Below are 20,341 nucleotides of genomic sequence, written 5' to 3'. Positions count from 1 at the left end.
CTTGGAGTGACATTTAGCATGTTTAATAAATTTGACAGCACACGAAGGCAGTATTATCTCCAGCTCTGCCAGGTAGCTAACAGACTTAGCTCGTGAGTGGGATACAAGTCTAAACTTGAATATCAATTTGGTATATATCTATAAAAGGAGCCTCGAGTAAATTGTAGAATGAAGAAGAATGTAAATGAGAAATAGGTGAAAAGACGGCAGGTTAAAAAGTGAAGGGACTGGCTTACTGATAAAACTAGAGCAGAGCACAGCATCAAAGAGGATTTCTGTCCTTCTAGGAGTCTTTAGAATGTGAGTACTCGGTGCAGTGGGATACGTGAAGGATGCTGCTGGACTTCAAAGTCCTGTCAGAATCAGATATCACACCTGTGCTGCACGTATAGAGTATAAAACGCTGCCCACGCTGGTTAATCCGTGACTGCAGCTGAACAAGATTAAACCCACACATCCTGGATCCAAGGCCAAAAACCTCACGCTGTCCTTATTATCCAAACCCACAGTTCTGCTAAAATTTATCCTGCTTAATTTTAAGACCCGAGGCACAGAATCAGTACCTGAACGACTCACGATTCGCATGGCCAGTATTTTAAAGAGTCATCATTTAATTAGCAGACAGCCGCCCGAGGCTGGATACACCAAGCCTCCCTGTTTCTACCTGCCAATTATCCCTCGCCAGCCAGACATATTATTATTAGCCAGACATATTATCATATTAAATTACTGAGTCACTTCTCAGTTATGCGCAAGACTCAGGTTTTCACTTCACAGCCATTTCAGAGCACTTATATGTTTAAACAAGGTATAAGAGCAAGGCATCACCAAAGACTAATGCAAAATAAAGTTAAAGGTATCTTTTATAAATATATATTAGTGATGCAGAGAATGTGTTTAACACCCGTGTGTTAAACTGCACACCTGTGCATAAAGGACACTGACGCAGCTCATGACAACAGATGATTAGAGATGTTCATTTTAAAGGGGCTGTGTGTAATTACTACAGCCTTCTATGGACTGAGATTCGACAGATCAGGCCACAGACGCATCAAATTCCGCGTTTGAGGAGTTATCTTTTAAGAGAGAAGCAAAACAGATTAAGCTTTAGTGCTTGAAAATGTAGACAAGAATCTGGAACAACCATACAAGCAAATTCTACTGCATGTCAATTTTGTTTTCTTATACATCTTTTAATATAGCTCGTCAATAATACATATATTATAGATCAAATTGAATTTTTTACAAATTACAAAGTTCACCTTTAAATTAAAAGATTCTTTATCACACTGTAAATTCATCATTAACCTTAAAATTAAACCACTAACTAATATCTTTCACTTTAGTAAAGTTCCCTGTGCTACCGCTTGCCTATAGTGTAGGCCGAGTCAAGCCAGTTCTCAGTTTACTACATTAGAATTTCTATTATTTTCCATAATAGTTAAAAGCAGATGGTAAAACTGATCGTTGTCTTGTTTTTATAGAAGTAAGGACATCTGAATAATGAGATCAGTCACATGGACACAGCATTAAGGTCAGCATCCAAAACATGGGACAGTGACCAAAGTCTTGTTAGTTTCTTTGGAAAAATTTAACTCATAATATAAAGAATATTTAAAGCTTATCGAGTGCATTTGCCGGGTGGAGCTGCAGCTAATCGCTAGACTGTGAGCATCAATGAGCACCAAACTGCTCTTTAGCTGGCAATTCACTAATTAATGAAAGCATGCTAAATGAACAGAAGGCCTATGAAAATGTGCAGTGACTCCTTTCCCTTTTCTTTGTGGCATATTCACTTTTGTCCTTAGTCTCAGCACTAGAGAATAAACACGTGTTTTCTTGCTATGACTGTTGATTTAATGCTCATAGGTGTTCATTCTTTATTGGTGCCCTCCATATCCAATTAAAGAAAGGTATGGAGATGTTTTATTGCTGCTATGAGGACTAGAGTAGTCAAGGAAAGGAGTGGATTTCCTCTTTAGTTTGCACTTCTCACTTACTCGTCTCTTTAAATAGATCATTTATTCAGTGTAAGGACTCGCCTGTTCATGTTCTCCATGGCTTTAACTGTCCGCTACTCTCCAGCCAATTATCACCAAACAGTGCACAAAACAGGTCTGTTGCTCGGTTCCCTTAGAGCATGTCTCTGTTTCACTACTTGCTGTATCGTCCTCAGTACTGGAACTGCTATACTTCATGATGTATCCTGGATATGGATTTATAACACTTGAACAGAACACCAGAAAAGGGTTGATGATATTGCACAGATTTCCGGTGCTTAGCTGTGCTGTGGTGTGGCTGAAGCGCTGATGTGAGCTGAAAATTATTTTGTGCCATCCGACATCTATATAAACCCCTCAAACTCTAAAAATAAGTCTAAGCTTCCTTTCCTGTGTAAAGTTTTACTGGAGTTCCTGCATAAAGCATAATAGAAACTGAATAATATGCATTTAGATAAATAACTGAATATTGAGACTGAGGTTGAAAATCCAGGCCAGGAAACCTGAGATTAGGATACTGTAGCTTACGTTATACTCTCTCTTTCATACATTTTCATGTACAGCTAAGCACCGTTTTACATTTCTAGAAGATTTTTTGCTGATAAGGCAGAGGAAGAAAGACGGACGAGGCTTAATGATCAACATCGCTCAATCAATCCCTATCGTTATTAAAATTTGTTCCTCGTAATACACTCCATTTACAGATCACAGAGCTCCGTAGTTCCTGACGTCTGCATGCATGACTTTAGACATTATGCTGCTGCCACACGATTGGTTGATATGGGTTACTGTATAAATGTGCAGGTGTTCCTATTAAAGTGGACAGTTAGTGTATGTAAGTATGTTTTGGCAATTAACTATTACGTGTCTCTTTTTATGACAGTAAAACATTCTGAGATAAAAAAAAATACAGAGAGAGAAAAGTAAATAGAAAGAGAGAGATATTGAGAAAAAGATTGGAGCAGAAAGTGAGAGTGTGGTGCAGCTTAAAGAAAGTACCTTTGCCACCCGTTCCTTGGCCTCCAGGCTTGTTGTAGAGGTAGATATCGGAATCAGGCAGATCAGTGCTCACATGGAAGTAGTGCTGAGAGAGAGAGAGAGAGAGAGAGAGAGAGAGAGAGAGAGAGAGAGAGAGAGAGAGAGAGAGAGAGAGAGAGAGAGAGAGAGAGGTGGGTGGATTGATTTCAGAGCACACTGAAGCACTGTACACTGAGGAAAAAATAGAAAGTTGCCAGCTTTCAGGTCGAAACTTCTCCAGCACTTCTCAAAGTTTTTGGATGCTGAATAGCTGAGATTTGAAAAGAGAAGCCCTTCATTAATGCACCCTGACCTAAACCTATTAAAGCATGCAACATTTTTAAAATCTGTTTAGTCTTTGAAATTCACTGTGTTACTATGGAGAGGTGATGCACTTTAAAAAAAACAGTGAGTCCAAAGTTCATAAAAACCAGCATGTCAGTTGTGTCCAAGCTGAAGCAGCAAAGGGCACAAAGAGTGTAAAAGTTACCTTGAAGTGATGCTCCATGTTACTGTCAGTGTATTTGGGGATGTGCAGGAAGATGAGCAGATTCTGGCGGAGATAAAGGGCCAGGGCTCGGATCCACGGGACGCTGTACTGAGGCAGACTGAACTCCATCACCTCAGTAGGAGCAGAACCAGGAGGCTGAATAAACTAGAGAGAGAGAGAGAGAGAGAGAGAGAGAGAGAGAGAGAGAGAGAGAGAGAGAGAGAGAGAGAGAGAGAAAGAGAGAGAGAGAGACTGCAATAAGATAAAACATTTTTAGAAACGTGCAAATAGAGATACAACCTGTTATCACGTTACAGATCCAGAACTACACCAAACTTGTGTACTGTGAATAACCTTTAGTCACTTAATGAAAAGGTCTGCAAACCAAACAAAACTCTACTTTTGCAGCGTATTCATTTTTGCACAATCTCAGATAAGTCTACACTCCAATAAATAAGACAACACAGTCTAGGTGATTTGCTGAATTGAGAGCAAATGGATCGTGTCAGCGATATAACTGAATACTAATCCATTATTCAGAATGAATGTGTTCTGATCTAATACAAACAAAGAAATAAGTAAAAAACCCACAATTTGTGTTGATTTTTTATTAATCAACCATGGTTTGTTCCAGTAGCTTGAAACCATACATTTACTATACTTCTATAAAAAATAGACAAAAAAATGTTTATTTTATGTCTATTTTATTTATATGTCTATTTTATGTCTATTTTATTTATAGAGCAACCATTTCCAACAGCTGAAAAACTTCATCTTCAGAACAGTGTATCTCTGCTTGGGTCCAAAAAGGGTTCATTTTTAAAATGAGTCTCTGCTTGGGTCCAAAAAAAATGATTTTTTCAGCATTCCTGATGTTGTATCTTTCACATTTAAAAAAATAACAGTAAAAAAAAAAGAAGTACAGCCACACTCACTCCCAGTTAATCTCTGAATGAAGATACAGTAACTTGGAGCAATAAACTGGTACAAATACACTTATGCAAATAAGATATTATATTTTCTACTACTACTCATTATGTTCAAGCTTCTTGTAAGATTTGTTGATTATAATGCTACAGTGACACATAGATCAACTCGCAGCAACAAAGTGACCGGAAATCGATTGTCGATGAGAGCTGGTGACATTGGTGACTACATGTGGTCGTGTCCCGGAAAGTAAGAAATGAGAAAAGTTTAATTTGATGCAAATATGTAGTGAATTGGTTAAGCAAATGACAATGAGAGTGAAGACAGTTGAGTCCACGCGTGATCGGTGGAAAATAGCACATACTGCTTCTACTGCTGGTCAAGAGTGGAATGCTAGCTGCACCACAACTTGACAAACATTACTGCTATTGTAAGCAGTAGTAAAAAACATATCCTAGCGACTAAGTAGTGACAGTAGTACAACTTGCAGAGAGAATGCCTTACACTAAGTTTCCAAAGCAGCCTACAATATTATGAGAATAATTTCCAGCCACTGCCTGTAAATCTTGTTTTGTTTCAGCCGTATTACATTAGCTTTGTGAACTCTGTTGCGTTAGTAATTCTCCTCAAACTACAAAGATGTTTCCATCAAAAACCCTTGTGGTGGTGTTAAATTATTAACAAACTAATGATGTCATTGTAGCATTTATTTATTATTACTTATAAACAGAAACATATTTCCATATGCAGTACTCTATTTTGAGAAGGCTAGGCAAAGGCTAAGATTTCAAAATCTACTAATAGATAAGTAAAGGAAGAGGTTGTGAGTACCTCTACGTCTGCAGGGGTCAGTTTGCAGTTTCTGACCAGCATCACCGTGATGATATCGAGTGTGGCCTCATCCAGTCGCTTTCTAAGAACCTTCACCAACTCGTCTGTGATCTCCGGACCTGCCGATCACAGCCCAAAAGAACATCTTAACTCCAGACATTCAGCTATTCCAGCTATTCATTATCAAGGGCATGAACAGAACAATCATAGCTTTACTGCTGATTATAACTGAAACTCTAATACACATTAGAGGGTATAACATAACACTTCAATTCAATTCTATTTGTATAGTGATTTTAACAACGGACATTGTCTCAAAGCAGCTTTACAGAAATACAGAATTTGAAATTTAAATTACTTTTCATTCTTAATGAGCAAGCCTGAGGCAACGAAGGCAAGGAAAAACTCCCTGAGATGAAATGAAGAAAGATTGAGAGGAACCAGACTCAAAAGAAAATCCTCATTCTCATTCGGGAACACTTTTGTTCCACAATGACTGCAGCCATATTTAATGAAAGTACAAAAGGTTTTAATAGATCCAGGATATATACACCGGCTAAATTTTAGCTTAAGGAGAGAATAATTTGTTCATGCCTGCTGTCTTTTCCTATTAGATCACTGTGAGCCAGCTGCAGGTGCACTCACGTCTTAGGCTCCTTGCTGGCTCAACAGCACATAAATAAATCATCACCTTCCTTTTAAATTCCTACTACATGATTTGTAATTATCGGCACATTCGCTTAACCACTAATTCCTGTGTCACATTCAAACATGGACTGAACATTTGGCATCTATCGTTCATATATTCATGTACTTTTGAATGTAGCAAGGAAACATTCCCATCAGGGTTAAAGAGACCTTGCATAAGTCAATACATTTCTGATGGTTTATGTTTAAGTCCCTCTTGCTTTATTGAATAATCTTGTCTGGATACGGTAGATTTTTTTCTGTATCTGGAATCATAATCTTAATGACTATCTTGGGCTAACTGAACTGAACTGTTTGACAGTTTATTTATGTATAATTACACTATACACTGTCACCCAGATGAGGCTGGATTCCTTTTGGAGTCTGGATCCTCTCAAGGTTTCTTCCTTATATCATCTCAGGGAGTTTTCTTTACCTCCATCATCTCTGGCTTGCTCTGTAGGGACTGAAGTCTGACATTCATTTCCACAACACGTATGCCATGAATGGCAGGGGAACGTTACAAGACGCAGAAGAAGTGAAGTGCCTTTCTGTGCATAATAGCACCAAAATAATAATAACAGTAAAAAAAAGATATGATGTCTGTTGTCCAAATAAAATTGAATTGAAAGATTTACTCATCCTCAAGAAATGTTGAGACTTTTTGAGGCGAGTGATTTAACTCCATTAAACTCCCAAAGACAACTCATTTATTATTTTAAAACAGTCTGTAACAAGAAATGCAATAGGAAAATATGTAGATACAAGTAAGGGACGCAAATCTGATCTTGCAGGAAAGTTGCTTGGAGTTATAGGCTTAAAACACTAACATCAATGTTGATGTCAACACAGAAGAAGAACATAAATATCTGGAATAAATTGGAATGGTATAGAAAAGAAGACACTGTTGGCCATTTGTGTCAAGAATGGAATCCCAGCACTCAAGGACCCAAATGCAGGAATGTTTGATACATAAATTCTACCCGATCTATTTAATCAGTTGGATCCTTTGTGATGATCTTTCTATTTCCTATAAAGGTATACCATTAATTCCCCATGGTTTAAATAGTGGAAACACTGGGAAACATATCACCTGCTGAGAGAAAGTGGGCACTACAACCTTCTCACATAACCCCTCCTACTCCTACAACACACTCCTATAGGACTATGTAGGAGGGATGCAGTAAGAGGTGGGGCATTTTTACCGCTGTTGTTGTTCCTGTTATTACTCTCACTCTCATTACTGCAATTTGTTATACAGTAATTGATCTCCAATCAAATGATTACTAATAGTAGTGATAATAGCGATTGTGGTAGTTATTTTAGCTATTTTTTGCTGCTACTGTTATTATTATTATTATCGCCATTTGTTTTACACTGCATTCCTATAGCTTGGTCAAAAATATACCTACTACTATACCTACTACTATATCTACTACTACTACTACTTATTGTTATTATATTATTATTATTATTATTATTATTATTATTATTATTATAAGAAGAAGAAGAAGAAGAAGAAGAAGAGATAAATGATAAAGAGAAATAGTGAGTAGAGAAAGAGACAAAGTGGTGACATCATGGCTTTAACAGCTGTATAAAGAGCAACAGCGTTCCCTAGCAGGATGTGTGTGGTACTACATTCAGCCTGTACTTAACTCACACACGTCATCACTGCATAATGCAACACATAGTGACACTTGCTCCACAATTTATATATATAAAAAATATATAATATGTACGTGTGTGTGTGATTTTCTCACAGAGTTTTATAGCTTTATAACCCCCATGTTAATTCCAATCTAACAAGGTTTTAGCTTAATACTATACTTAAACACTGGCCTATTTGTAATAGTGTGAGAATACATCTTACAATAAAGATTAGACTCACACTCACTCACTCACACACACACACACACACACACACACACACACACACACACACACACACACACACACACACAGAAACACAAGTACACACTCACCTGCACGTCCCACTCCATGCACTAACAGCAGAATGTGTTTGTCCACCTGTCCAACTGGCCTTGAGCCCTCCAGAGATGACCGTGAGCCCTGGAAACAAGACATATATCTAACACAAACATCCATGATATACACACATGAATTGAATTCATTCTCTCTCTCTCTCTCTCCCTCTCCCTCTCTCCCCCACACACAACCTTGTAGACTATTTTCCAGTTTATGTACTGCCAGCTCCTCATAGCTTGCTCTGTGGTTCATTCCTCCTTAAGGAGAACTCTCCGACTCAGAGCGACTCATCAAGCTACTAAACTGAAGGATGTGTTCCTGTTTTATACACCGCAGTGTAAATAAATCACCCAGCAGTGACTCCGCTTGCAACCAGAGCTGTAATGACTTCTGTAGGGCTGCAGTTTCTTGATACTTAATGTGTAGGTATTGAGGAAGCCTAAACACACCACATATGAAAGCATGTTCAGTGTAATGGCAAAGCCAGGAATACACGCAACTGCTGCTGAAAAATAATTACCAGCTTCCCGGTTAACATAAAACACAAAAACAATTAAAATTGTCAAGTAGTACATCATGCCGGCAAACTGACTTTTCGTCAGAAGGATGTGGGAGTAAAAGACATAAAAACACAAGCATGCTCTGTAATTAAAAATGGAAAAAAATCTAAAACAGAAATGGATGGACGGCATGACGTGTTTTCATCTATTATACTCAGAGAAGTGAATAAAGGGAGATGTAGTAGAAAATGTTCATTTTTTCATTATTATTTTACACATATGGCTCACTACTTACAATTTAGCAGCTTATGGATTAAGGGCTTTGCTCAAAGGCCAACCCGTGACATCTGGAGATTTGAACTCACAATCTCCTTATCACCTGAGCGTCTTAGCCACTGCACTGCCATATGTGCCATTTTTTCCATCCACTCTCTCAGTCAATCATCCCTTACCTTCTCAAATATCAAGCATTTAATTTAGTTAAAAAATAAATACTTCAATTCCTCTCCAAACACCTGCTTATTGTGCTTTCGACATTACAAAATGTTACGAATTTTGACATTTCTTAGTGTATTTCAGAATAAAAGTTAGAGTTATTGCATTAACATGTTATATTATTCCAAATCGTTTAGATGGAACTGCATCACAGTAGTGTCTGGATTGGAATCCATTGGAGTGGATTAAAAATCGGAGTACAAAACACAAACAGATGGTGAACAACAAAGCTGCTTGAAGACTTTTAGTTAGAAAAGCAATATCAAATCCTACTCCACTTTGTAGAAACTTGGTTATGAAAGATTTATAAAATTGCTTGCCAATATTAAAAAAGAAAATAAGTAATCAACTTAAAAACAACAACAACAACAACAACAACAAAAACCCCAGAAACTTATGTTTGGCTATACATTCAACTTGGAACAGGAAACCCATTACATCATCATTAGTGTGTGTGGACAGTACCGTAAGATCTTCAGAACCCAGAGGCTCCTGACTGCGAGCCAAACTCAGGGAGCGAGAAACATGGATATTCATATCCAGATCACTGTAAGGCCCTGTCTGAGAGGTTTCTGAAAGTCTGATGAGAGAAGAGCAGTGGAATCAGACCAGTTGAGAGAGAAAGACCACAATACGGCATTCAAAAAATATATAAACAGAGCAGGTGCCAGCATGAATAAGTGATGAGAGATGAGGAGTGGTAAGAGGGTAGAAGCCAGACTTAATGGAGGTTATCAGACCACCACACTGACCTGAGGTAGAAGACAGATTTGGTGGTGCGTTCTTGATACACAAACATGTTCTTGCGGTTGACCACACAGAAGGCACTCAACACTGAACGCAGAGCCTGGATTGCTGATACAGTACAAAGCAGGAAGTGTTTGAAAGCCTCAGTTAGCAATTAACAATATCGCAAATTATTAACATTATTAGCTCTACTCAATTAAACAAAAGAAATCATTTGCACCATGTTATTTGTAATGTGTACAACGTTTTCTGAGTCTTTTGTACAGAATATTGTGTTACTTCGAACTCTGCTTAGCACTCTGTAGTGCTTATTTACTTAAATATTACATTTGGTGGATGGGCTGTGGATTTGAGCAGTTAACCAAGCAGTTTGGATCAACGGTTTTAACAAATTCTGTAGACTCAAATTTTATTACCCTATATATTGTTTTTCCAGTAGAAAACTTCACCATTAAATATTTTCCAACACACCCAAACTTCAAATATAACAAATATCAATGTTAAAGTCAACATTCATCCATACATGATGACTACAAACATTTAAAAATTTAAACACCATGAAACACAAATATTCCTTATCAAATACCAATATTCACCCTAAAACACCAACAATCACCATCAAATATTCACTATTGTTTCCTTTTTTTTCCTTTCTTTATTTAACCGGGTGAGTCAGTTGAGAATTACTAAAGTTACTAAACACTAAGAACACACCAACATTCACCATAAAACACCAACATTCATTATTACAGGCTATCAAACACCAGAATTTACCATGAAAACAATCCACAGACTATCAAACACCAGAATTTTCCATCAAAATGATCCACAGACTATTAAACACCAGAGTTTACCCAACAATCACCAAACACCAGCATTCAGTATCAAACATTATCAAATACCTGAATTCACCACTAAACACAATCCTCCATCTCTACAAAACACCACTATTTACCATGAAAAACGATCACACTCCATCATTATAATTAAACACACACACACACACACACACACACACACACACACACACACACACACACACACAGACACACACACAGACACACACACACAGACACACAATCAAAAACCGATACTGACAAAAACAAAAACCCCAATCACTCACCAGCACAATGCCAAAATTTATTGGTAATGACTGCTGTCATTGTTCAACAGAATGTTTCATTAAATAACAAACTGAAATAATAAATGTGAATAAATGAAAACATTCGAGAATCTCCTCTACAATCACAGTTAAGGCACACCAACCCTTGGTGGTGAATTCTGGGTTGGTTTAGATGATTTGATTTGCTTCAGTTAAACTGAAAAAAATAAATGGGAAAATAAAACAACAACAAAAGTAATAATGTGAGGCTGAGACAGTCGGTCCCCATTGGGTTTATATGGAACATGAGCTGAATTACTGGGGGTTTGAATAGATGTGTGTGTGTGCTCTGTGTGTGCGTGTTTGTTTCACCTCGTGCCACTCCCATGTTGGGCCCCATCTTTAGTCTGGGGTGGATTTGGATGATGGTGTTCCAGACTACGTCACATGCAAAGTGACCCGGCATGAAGTGCATAGTGGCAGCCAAGTAATCTCTTGGCTGGTAGCTTTCATCCGCATTATAGTCTGCAACAGATGCGAGGAGAGGGGGACAGGAGGGACAAAGAATGAAAGAAAAAAAGACAGAAAGGAAGAAAGAGGAAGAGGAAAAAAGAAAGAGAGATTACATTTACAGCATTTGACAGACGTCCTTATTCATTAAATTTACCTCATTTTATACAACTGAGCAATTTGGGGGTGAAGGGCCTTGCTCAGGGGCCCAGCAGATGGAAAAATAACAGTAAGACAGAGGGAAGCAGAGGAATAGCATAAAACAGAACGAAAATGAGCGAAGAAAAATAGAAAAAAAAACTAAAGAAAAAGGCTTGCCGTGTCTTCAGTATAATAAGGCTATAATAGCGTGTCACTATCAGTGCCTCTCTCTCAGCATCGTGCCTGATGCTGCCCTGGAGATCCACTGAAGTTTCACAGCACAATTACTCTCTGGATTCAATTCATTTGCACACAGTGGAGCAGAACGATCTTCTCTGTTAAGAAATGAGAGTGCTAATTCAGACCTGACAGCAGCCACAATAAAATAAAAACACAACAACGGAGGAAAAAGGGCATCTTCTGAGCAATACTATGAAATATGTGGGTTTGCGTGTTAGCTTTCGTAACTCTACCTACAGGATATTCGGAGTGTTTCGCAGTAAAATACCACATTGTAAAAATGAGGAATTCTTCCTTATTGCTCATGGAAAATTAAGTAGACCGTAAACAATTCATTTATTTTGAATTGTATTAGCATTTATTAGCATCTCCTGATTTGGAGATACTCTGACCCAGTCATCTACGTAGCCATCACAATTGAGCAACCCTTGTCAAAGTGGCTCATTGTAACAAGATAATCAATGTTATTCATGTCACATATTGTGTTATGTGATGTTAGATGTTTTTTAGGAATGTGTGACACATACAAGTCAATGAGTGAGAATTCAAGCCCATCTCTCTACAAGCTTTGCTATTTTAGTGGTGTCATTTGAGCTAGAGAGACTCATAGGGGAACTTCTCGAATTTTATAAAAACCAACAAAGGAAAACTAAAAGTAGTTGTTTTTAGGTGTTGCTTTAAAATCACTTGTTACAGAAGATATAGCGGCAGATCAGTAGTGCTGTTCCAGAGTTATGCCTTATGGACAGCTGATGGGCTCCACTAAATGTGTTTACCCCATTACACTTATCGTCTTTACCGTCTGATGTGGTGGCTCTCTGCCTGTACAGAGGCTCGTTTTTCCAGATGTCTTCCTCACTTTCTCCCACCAGGAGTGAATTACACACATGACTGTCATGCAGGTCTTGTAGCAAGAGGCGCTGTTGAAACAAACATAATATAGATTTAATAATCATAATTGTATGTTTCATTTATATAGCACAGGTTGAAAAACAAATACAAATAATGATTAAACAAACAATCAAACAGGCTGCTTAACAGAATGCTTCAAAATTTGCTCGGATGTAATTTCGATGGCGTAGCTGCTAAGTGTCCTACTAAAGACCTGCGCTGGTAACAGCCTGCACAGCCGCAGCACCAATAACAGGCAAGCAATTTGTGATGAACACGCATGACCCATAAAAAATCAAGGCCAAGGAATATCACTCACGATTGAGTAACCTCTAGTACAAACAACAAGCAGCAGACAAACTTGACCACCAAATATATTAAAACACAGCTCCATAATAAACCAATATCCATGTGTTAAAATGTACCAAGAAACCAAAGAACACAAACAACAAAGAAAGATTACACCAATATACACTGCAAATTAAAAGGCTAACAGCCATAACCTTTCACCAACACACACACCATCTCATAGCCCAACAATCTGTAATATTATATTCTAAAGGACTATACTGCAATGCCTATAATAAATCACATGATACCAAAGATACCACAGTGCGAGTAATGTTTATAGCTTCTAAATGGAAGCTCACAAAATACAAATTTACCTGATTGACTTTTCTGCAGATTTTTCCGATCTCTTCCACTATAAGCTGATGAAGACGGAGGTACTCTGGGATCTCCTCTTCTTCTTCTTCTTCTTCTCCATCAGACGTGGTCTCTTTCCCAGCAATAAAACTCCTCCACACACAAAAACAAAGTGCAATATACATAACAGTAGGAAAACAAAGGCAATAATAATGATAATAATGGCAATATACACATAACCCCAAATCACAACGGCATTCTCGGTTATGACGACTGTCATGTCATTACTAATGACTACTGTTGTTTTATTACAATGAAAAATGTTTTTAAGCAGATTACCCACTCTCTGATACTAAGCATTTATCACTTACACTCGAAAAGATACTTTTACGTTTGAAAATGATGTGTACAAGAGCCACAAGTGGGCCATAAGCTCAAGTATTGGGCTCTTCAGCCGGTACTAATTAAAGAACATATCAGTCCTAATGTATATGATGCTGGTGGCTCGAATCTCAGAAATAAACTGACAAATTGTACTTTCCCTTTTGGCTGGAGTGGTAATATTAAGGGGAGATTTTCTGCACATTTAAAATATTTTATTGAAGATTTTATTTAAATAATTGGCCCTTAAAAATCACTTCAAGGTCCAATTATTTAAATATATAAATAAATAATAAAAATAATAATAATAATCGACTACAATTTTTGAAAAATACGTTTTTAAGATTTTTTAAAAAAATAATTGGACCACTTCAAGGACCACATGTACATTCTAAGGTAAAAAAAAAAAAAAAAAAAGGTGGTCAAAACATGTCCTCTACAGAAAGAAGAGTAAACAAAGGTTTTTTACTTCTGAGCATGCATGGCGTGTGAAACAGAAAGCTGTAGTGTGTCATGTGAGCTTGGCAAACCTGGAGTGTGAAAAAACCTCCAGTCTGTCCTTTTGGATTTGGACAATAAGCCAGAAATCTGGCATGAGAGGACTGTGGATCTCATGATCGTCTATTGAGGGTCCATCACACTCTGAGTCACTGCTGCCGCCATCATAACCTAATGCAAGGACAGTATAAACTACACTGTCTCAAAGCCTTAATCAATCGTAACAGTCATACGGTCATAATTCATTCATACAGTTAGTGATGTGTAATAAACAGTGTTACCCAGCATGTCTGAGTCCACGCTCCCCTGGCTGGAGACGACACTCTGAACCCGGCTCTGCCTGATCTTTCCACTGCCTGAAAATAAAAACATTTAGACCAACTATATTTCACACTTATAATTTAGAAGAATATAACTTGTGTGTTAACTCCACATTGTAGTGTTAAACATGTATAGTGTGTAACAACGTGGTGTTAAAATGTTACAGCTAGATGGTTAGCGGAAAAAGCACGTGTTGTCGGTAAAGCACTTATGGTAAGGAAAGTCTGTTCAGGACAAACTGGATGACATAAGGACTGACTGAACAAATAGTGGAAGTTGCATAGGAACAAAAGCATGATACAAAATTTAACTCAAGGGTGCAAGAAGTAAGAATAAAAACATGGACAAAACCTGCCTCATCGTGTTGCACTCTTCAGAAGTTTTTGGAAATACTCACCATGTGTAATAGACTGTACCGATTCCAGACTGTTCCCAGAATGAGTTTTTTGAGGGGGTTTGTGCTCTGCACTGCTGCCTGTCTGCTGATTGGTGCTCTGTGAATGACTGTCATCTGTAGCAGCTGCTCTGATTTGCTCAGACAGAGTGTCGCTTGCTAAATCTGAAGCCCCTGGTTTAATGTCTTCATCCTCCTCCGTGATCTCTGCTTGTTCCTTCTGTTCCTCTGTTTGATGTTGAATCACCTCACTTCCTCCTTCAACCTGCTGGATAACAGCATTGTCATTACAAAACAAATGACAGTAATCAGGTTATTTTTGCATTTATATGATGTGACATTTTAACGATTTATGCAAATTTACCTCTGACTCCACTTCCTTTTCCTGAAGCTCAGCCTCACTGTCTAACTCCTTTGTAACTGTGGAATGATTGGTTGCTGTTTTCAAGTTACTTTCGACCTCAGGAAGGAAAGGGGATGGTTGAGAGACGGATTTCTCTCCCTGAGAAAAGGCTGAGTTCTGATTTAACTCCCGAGCTGTCTGTAGTCTGTGCGAATGCTGCCGACTCCGAGAGATGTAGTAGAAATTCTGCTTCTCCGCATTTAGCAAGTAACCGGGAAAAGAAAAACGCCTGAACTCCTTTAGATAAAGAACAGCCATAGAATACATCGTCAGTGCTTACCTTGATAAAAATATGAGATATTTTAAAAGCATACAGAAGCTCAGTCTTATAGTTACACAATTTTAATTAAGCCATAAAAAATATCAAAACATATAAAATAATTAAATAACTCATCAAACCTCTTTAAACTTCTCCAGCGACTGTTCTGGGCCAAAGACAAATTGCAGAGGGACAAGCTCATGATGACAGCCAGGCCTCCCGCTGGAGCGAAAGACATGATCGGCCACCTTCTGCAGAGTGGAGCAATCCACCAGAGATGAGTGACGAAGTGCTGAGACGATCTCATCCTCCAGCAGCCAGCGGATCTACAGCGGAGAGAGAGAGAGAGAGAGAGAGAGAGAGAGAGAGAAGAATAAACACAAGGAAGAGAAAGATTTTTCAGACAACAGTTACTCTTGCTATTGACAATATGTTTTATAATAGTGTAAATATCATTTCTGGATGAACTTCTCCATCTGTGTAACTTCTCTGTCTACATACAGTATGCTGCATGTTAAGCTGTGCCTTTAAATACCAATTTTTGTTTGGAGAGTAACAATTAAATTGAATAGAAGTCCACAGGATTTGATGATATTGTATTGACTGAAATGAAAGGATAGGGTTCTAGAAGAATAAGGTTTTATTTGTTTGATATTATTTGGGTTTACAGGCAGAGAGCAGAGTTAGCACAGAGACTCACCTCATCCATGGTAGCTAGAACTGCCTGTTTGTGAGCCACTGGGAGTTTAGACAGGGTATCACCTGTCATACTGAAAAAAAAGACAAGCTTCAATATCACATAATAAGCTGATAAGATAAAAATATGATGGAAAAAAATCTGCCTCCGAATTTTATTTAGATTAATAAATGTAAAACGTTTTTTTTTTCAGTCAAAGCGGCTATAATCAAATGAAAGCTTCTTATGATGTAAACATTTCACCACTAAATGTTTAAGATCAAAATTGTACAAAGGGCATCAACTTAGGGAACAATACATCACTGAACTACAGGGACATAAACTAAAACCTTAACAAGAACAGAATTTTAAAACACATTCGATATACCTTTAAATTTGTCTCAAATAAGTACCAAATATAGTCCAAAAAAGAATATAGTAAAATATTGAAATATGTGCCTATATTTTTCAATGAAAATATTGTGCAGTGTAAATATCAAAATATGTTGGGTGGCCAATTATTAGCACACACCTGGTCCCATTCGTGTGTTATAATAAACAAAAGTGAACACACTGACCCATCCATTCCAACCCCACGCAGACAGTCCAGATTCTCCATGAGCTCCTCGTCCGAGCGGTAGGAGGACGGCTGGCCAGGGGAGCGGTTCATAGACACACTGCTCTCAGAAGTGTACCTGTGGAGGAGTACACACGCAAACGCAGATACAAACACACATACACACACGCAAACGGACATGCACAAAGAAAAAGGAAAACAAGCAGTAAGGGTACTTAAATAGAGTCCATTAGACATTTTCTGAATTGATGCACTTATTATTCCCAAGATTCACAAAACCAAAATGAACATGACATCAGCAAATACAGTTGGAGTTCTTACCTTAAATGATTGATGCCAGCTGCCATGACCTCTATGTCCAGTGGTAATGTCAACACAAAGATGTCCAGAGTGACAGATAGCTCGTTCAGATCAATGGACTGAAGAGACTCTGCATTCTCCAGACAACTGATCAGCTCACCTGCAACAACACAACAAATTAATAACTGAGAAGAAAAGAAATGGTTTCCCCATAATGTTTAACTACATGCTTTATTTTATTAAACAATGTCACACTGTGTCCTAGGTTACATCATGCAGTAAACATGGCTGCAGAACAGGATGAAGTGTGTGGGAAATAATTAACTGTTGGGTGAGTTAGATTTCATTACTTGTTAGATGTTTACATTTTTCTTGCTGTAAGAGAAACATTTCTTTAACGACTCTGCTTAGGATTCTCTGTGATTTGAAAATGATCTTCAAACTCTAATATCTAGAAACCCCAAGTTTCAAAACGATTACCAAATATTCTGTAACATATCTGTTGATTAAGTGTTAATCTGATGAACTACTATCTGTCAGACGGTAGTTTACATACCCAGGCAGGTGGGCAGTGTCCTAATTGGCATAGAGCCATGGCAGCTTTTTGCGCCAAGTGAGCAGACGAGGTGGACGAATAAAGGAGGCATCTCAGGCTCAGGAGCTTCAAGCACAGAGTCTCCATCCAGGATGCTGAAAGAGTCTTCATCCTGATTTACAGTGTTTGACTCACTCCCAGAGTTGTGTCCTGCTCCCTCTTCCAAATCTCCTTCCTCAGCTTTCCCGTTGCCTTGGTCCTGATACTCCACCTCCAGATCCGTGTCGCTCTCTGACACCATGCAGCAGCCGGACACGTTCTCTGAGAATCAAGTTTAATGTAGATAATAAAAAAGTACAGCTAAAATAAGCAGCATTAGTATTCGTTAAAAAAAGTAAAATACAGAGCAATACGAAACCCGAACTCTATATTCGCTTACTGCCTTATTTTAGAAAGATGATGCTTTCAATAAACAATATATAAATATTTTTCGCAGTGCATTCATGTGAACAAAAAAAAGAAGTGTGTCCTTGTTACGGTCACCAGTTGTGGGCGTGGCCTGTTCTGCCTTTTCTTTTTCCCTAAGCTACAATTTAAAACATCTGTGTTCCTTTTGTTTATTTACTGCATATAACATTGTAATGTTGCATTAAACTTTATCTAATTATGAGAATAAAAAGAATATGTGTGTGTTGTCTGTGCTATTTTGTACAATATTACCTCACTGACAGATTTTTTTTTTTCACTGTGACCCAGTGAACCAGAATTAGGATGTGTTTATTGATTGACCGAGACTTCAGAAAACTTTCTGTAAAACGCGTTGGATAAGATTTCTCACCATCCTCTGTGGCCAGTTCAGCCTCCGAGACATCACAGTCCTCACTAGGCCTCCTTTCTCTCTCTTCATCTGAATCCTCCTTCAGTGAGGGATAATATACATATATGTATATATAAAAAAATGAAGTATCAGCACATGAAAGATTCCAGGATTTGTTTAAGTCAAAAATAATGACAGAAAAATGAACGTATATGTGAGCTCACATCTTTCTTTGAGGACTGGGGGCAGTAGAAGAAATAATGTGGATTGGAGGGAACGGTTTTAAAATGTTGAGCGCCAATCTCCAAAAATTTGTCCTACAAAAGGAATAAAAATATTAGGGTTTCAACAGCAGATATAACGGTCACTATGCCATCCTGATTTGATGTACAACCTGTATGATTTTGTGCAGGTTGGGGTACACCTCACACTCCTGCTGCGAGTGGAGCAGAGACAGAGGAAATTCTGGGACTCTGAGGGAACGGGGCTCATCTGGGGCCTCAGGAGATGTGGGGCTCGACGATTTCCCTTTAGACTCCACCTCACTTACATCTTCCAGCTCAACTCTAAACAGAGGGAATTCAACAGACTGAACTCATCTGGCATAATTCTCGACATATATAACAAACATTACAGAGACTCCCCATTCAATCCTGAGGTCATTGTCTGTTTCACATGTTTTCCTCAAGTACAAGTTTTCCAGCTTCTCCAGTTTCCTCTCAGCTCCCAAAATCGTGGCTGTAGGTGGATCAACTACACTACACTGGTTCTAGGTGTGAATGTGTGTGAATGCATGTGTGCATGGAGCCCTGTGAAGCTCTGGCAACCCACCCACAGTGTTTTCAATTTAAGATCTTGTATAATCTTATGCTTGATATATTTTGTTTAGCTTGTATTTTCTCATTTGTAAGTTGCTTTTAATAAATGTCACAAAGTGGTTACATACATTAACTAACTAACTAACTAACTAACTAACTAACTAAGCAATAAACCAACAAACAAGCAAACAAACCGATCAATCGATTAATTAAACATTCATTTACATATTTATTGAGTATTGGTGCCATTTGCAAGTATTCTCATCAATTGCTACTCACTGTCTTTACCATGAAAGTTATAGTAAAGTAATTAGTTTCTCATTTTGTAAATAACTTTGTTGTAGTCCACGTATAAATGGGATGAACTGATTTCTGTCAGAAGGTTAATTTTCCCATCTCTATGGGCATCCATCAAGCTTTACCTGGATGAGGAAACTAACATCGCTCTGCCTGTTCTCTCATCCTCCTCCTCCTCCTCTCCGATGGTGAAGGTGGCCCCTGGTCTCAGAGTTTTCCTCGTGCTCTCGGCTCTGCGGGGTTCGTGTTGCTCGCGAAATGTGCGTATATGACCACACAGCGTCTGCAGGAAGGAAGTGATGTCAATCTCCTGCAGAGATTCCTCACAGTAGTCCATCGCTGTCAGGACGTCCTGAGAGGAGATACTGTACGCCATCTGCAGGCTGCGAAACACACCTTTGAACCAGAACGTGCACACACACACACACACACACACACACACACACAGAGTGAAACACTACACTGACTTTTTGCACTGCAGAAGTTAAATAATGAAATACTAAAAATAAAATATAATTCTAATTCTATTTTTCAGTTCTTTTACTTTTTTTGGAAAAAAATTCCCACTTATTTCTATCACATAAACATTTGCACCCGAACATAAATAGATACACATGCCTATAATGGACATAGAAAGACACTGAGATACAGATCAACCCAGACACAAACAATACCACACATGTAGCACGCGACCAGACGAACACATCTATATAAATACAAACAAAACTGAAACCCAGCCAAGAAAACACAATGTGTGTGTATCATGATGCTGACTAATCCATTAGTATTCTTACAACTACATTAAGTAAAGTGTGCCATCATTTCAGTGCCATCAGTGTAAGCACAAAAACAC

General features: G+C 38.2%; 1 protein-coding gene across 12 annotated transcripts in view; it reads right to left on the bottom strand.

The window, feature by feature from the left end:
- Positions 1 to 20,341, bottom strand: part of szt2 (SZT2 subunit of KICSTOR complex) — a 92,953-nt gene that overhangs the window by 47,212 nt on the left and 25,400 nt on the right. For 8 of the 12 annotated variants that reach the window (XM_047813812.1, XM_047813822.1, XM_047813814.1 and 5 more), the window contains 22 exons: positions 19,614 to 19,884; positions 18,768 to 18,939; positions 18,598 to 18,690; positions 18,395 to 18,476; positions 17,578 to 17,877; positions 17,043 to 17,181; positions 16,723 to 16,839; positions 16,169 to 16,238; positions 15,609 to 15,794; positions 15,171 to 15,446; positions 14,810 to 15,074; positions 14,373 to 14,447; positions 14,124 to 14,262; positions 13,233 to 13,365; positions 12,476 to 12,596; positions 11,158 to 11,310; positions 9,689 to 9,791; positions 9,402 to 9,516; positions 7,938 to 8,025; positions 5,266 to 5,384; positions 3,508 to 3,672; positions 3,000 to 3,084 (listed from right to left, as the gene is read on the bottom strand). In XM_047813812.1, the coding sequence (XP_047669768.1) occupies positions 3,000 to 3,084; positions 3,508 to 3,672; positions 5,266 to 5,384; positions 7,938 to 8,025; positions 9,402 to 9,516; positions 9,689 to 9,791; positions 11,158 to 11,310; positions 12,476 to 12,596; positions 13,233 to 13,365; positions 14,124 to 14,262; positions 14,373 to 14,447; positions 14,810 to 15,074; positions 15,171 to 15,446; positions 15,609 to 15,794; positions 16,169 to 16,238; positions 16,723 to 16,839; positions 17,043 to 17,181; positions 17,578 to 17,877; positions 18,395 to 18,476; positions 18,598 to 18,690; positions 18,768 to 18,939; positions 19,614 to 19,884 (3,267 nt within the window). The remainder of the gene's footprint in view (positions 1 to 2,999; positions 3,085 to 3,507; positions 3,673 to 5,265; positions 5,385 to 7,937; positions 8,026 to 9,401; positions 9,517 to 9,688; positions 9,792 to 11,157; positions 11,311 to 12,475; positions 12,597 to 13,232; positions 13,366 to 14,123; positions 14,263 to 14,372; positions 14,448 to 14,809; positions 15,075 to 15,170; positions 15,447 to 15,608; positions 15,795 to 16,168; positions 16,239 to 16,722; positions 16,840 to 17,042; positions 17,182 to 17,577; positions 17,878 to 18,394; positions 18,477 to 18,597; positions 18,691 to 18,767; positions 18,940 to 19,613; positions 19,885 to 20,341) is intronic. The other 4 variants (XM_047813813.1, XM_047813821.1, XM_047813823.1 and 1 more) reach the window with 2 other exon arrangements.

Source organism: Tachysurus fulvidraco, chromosome 5, assembly GCF_022655615.1.
Source record: "Tachysurus fulvidraco isolate hzauxx_2018 chromosome 5, HZAU_PFXX_2.0, whole genome shotgun sequence".
Lineage (NCBI taxonomy): Eukaryota > Metazoa > Chordata > Actinopteri > Siluriformes > Bagridae > Tachysurus > Tachysurus fulvidraco.
The sequence above is the reverse complement of the archived record's forward strand: the minus strand, read 5'-3'. Positions and strand labels throughout refer to the sequence as shown.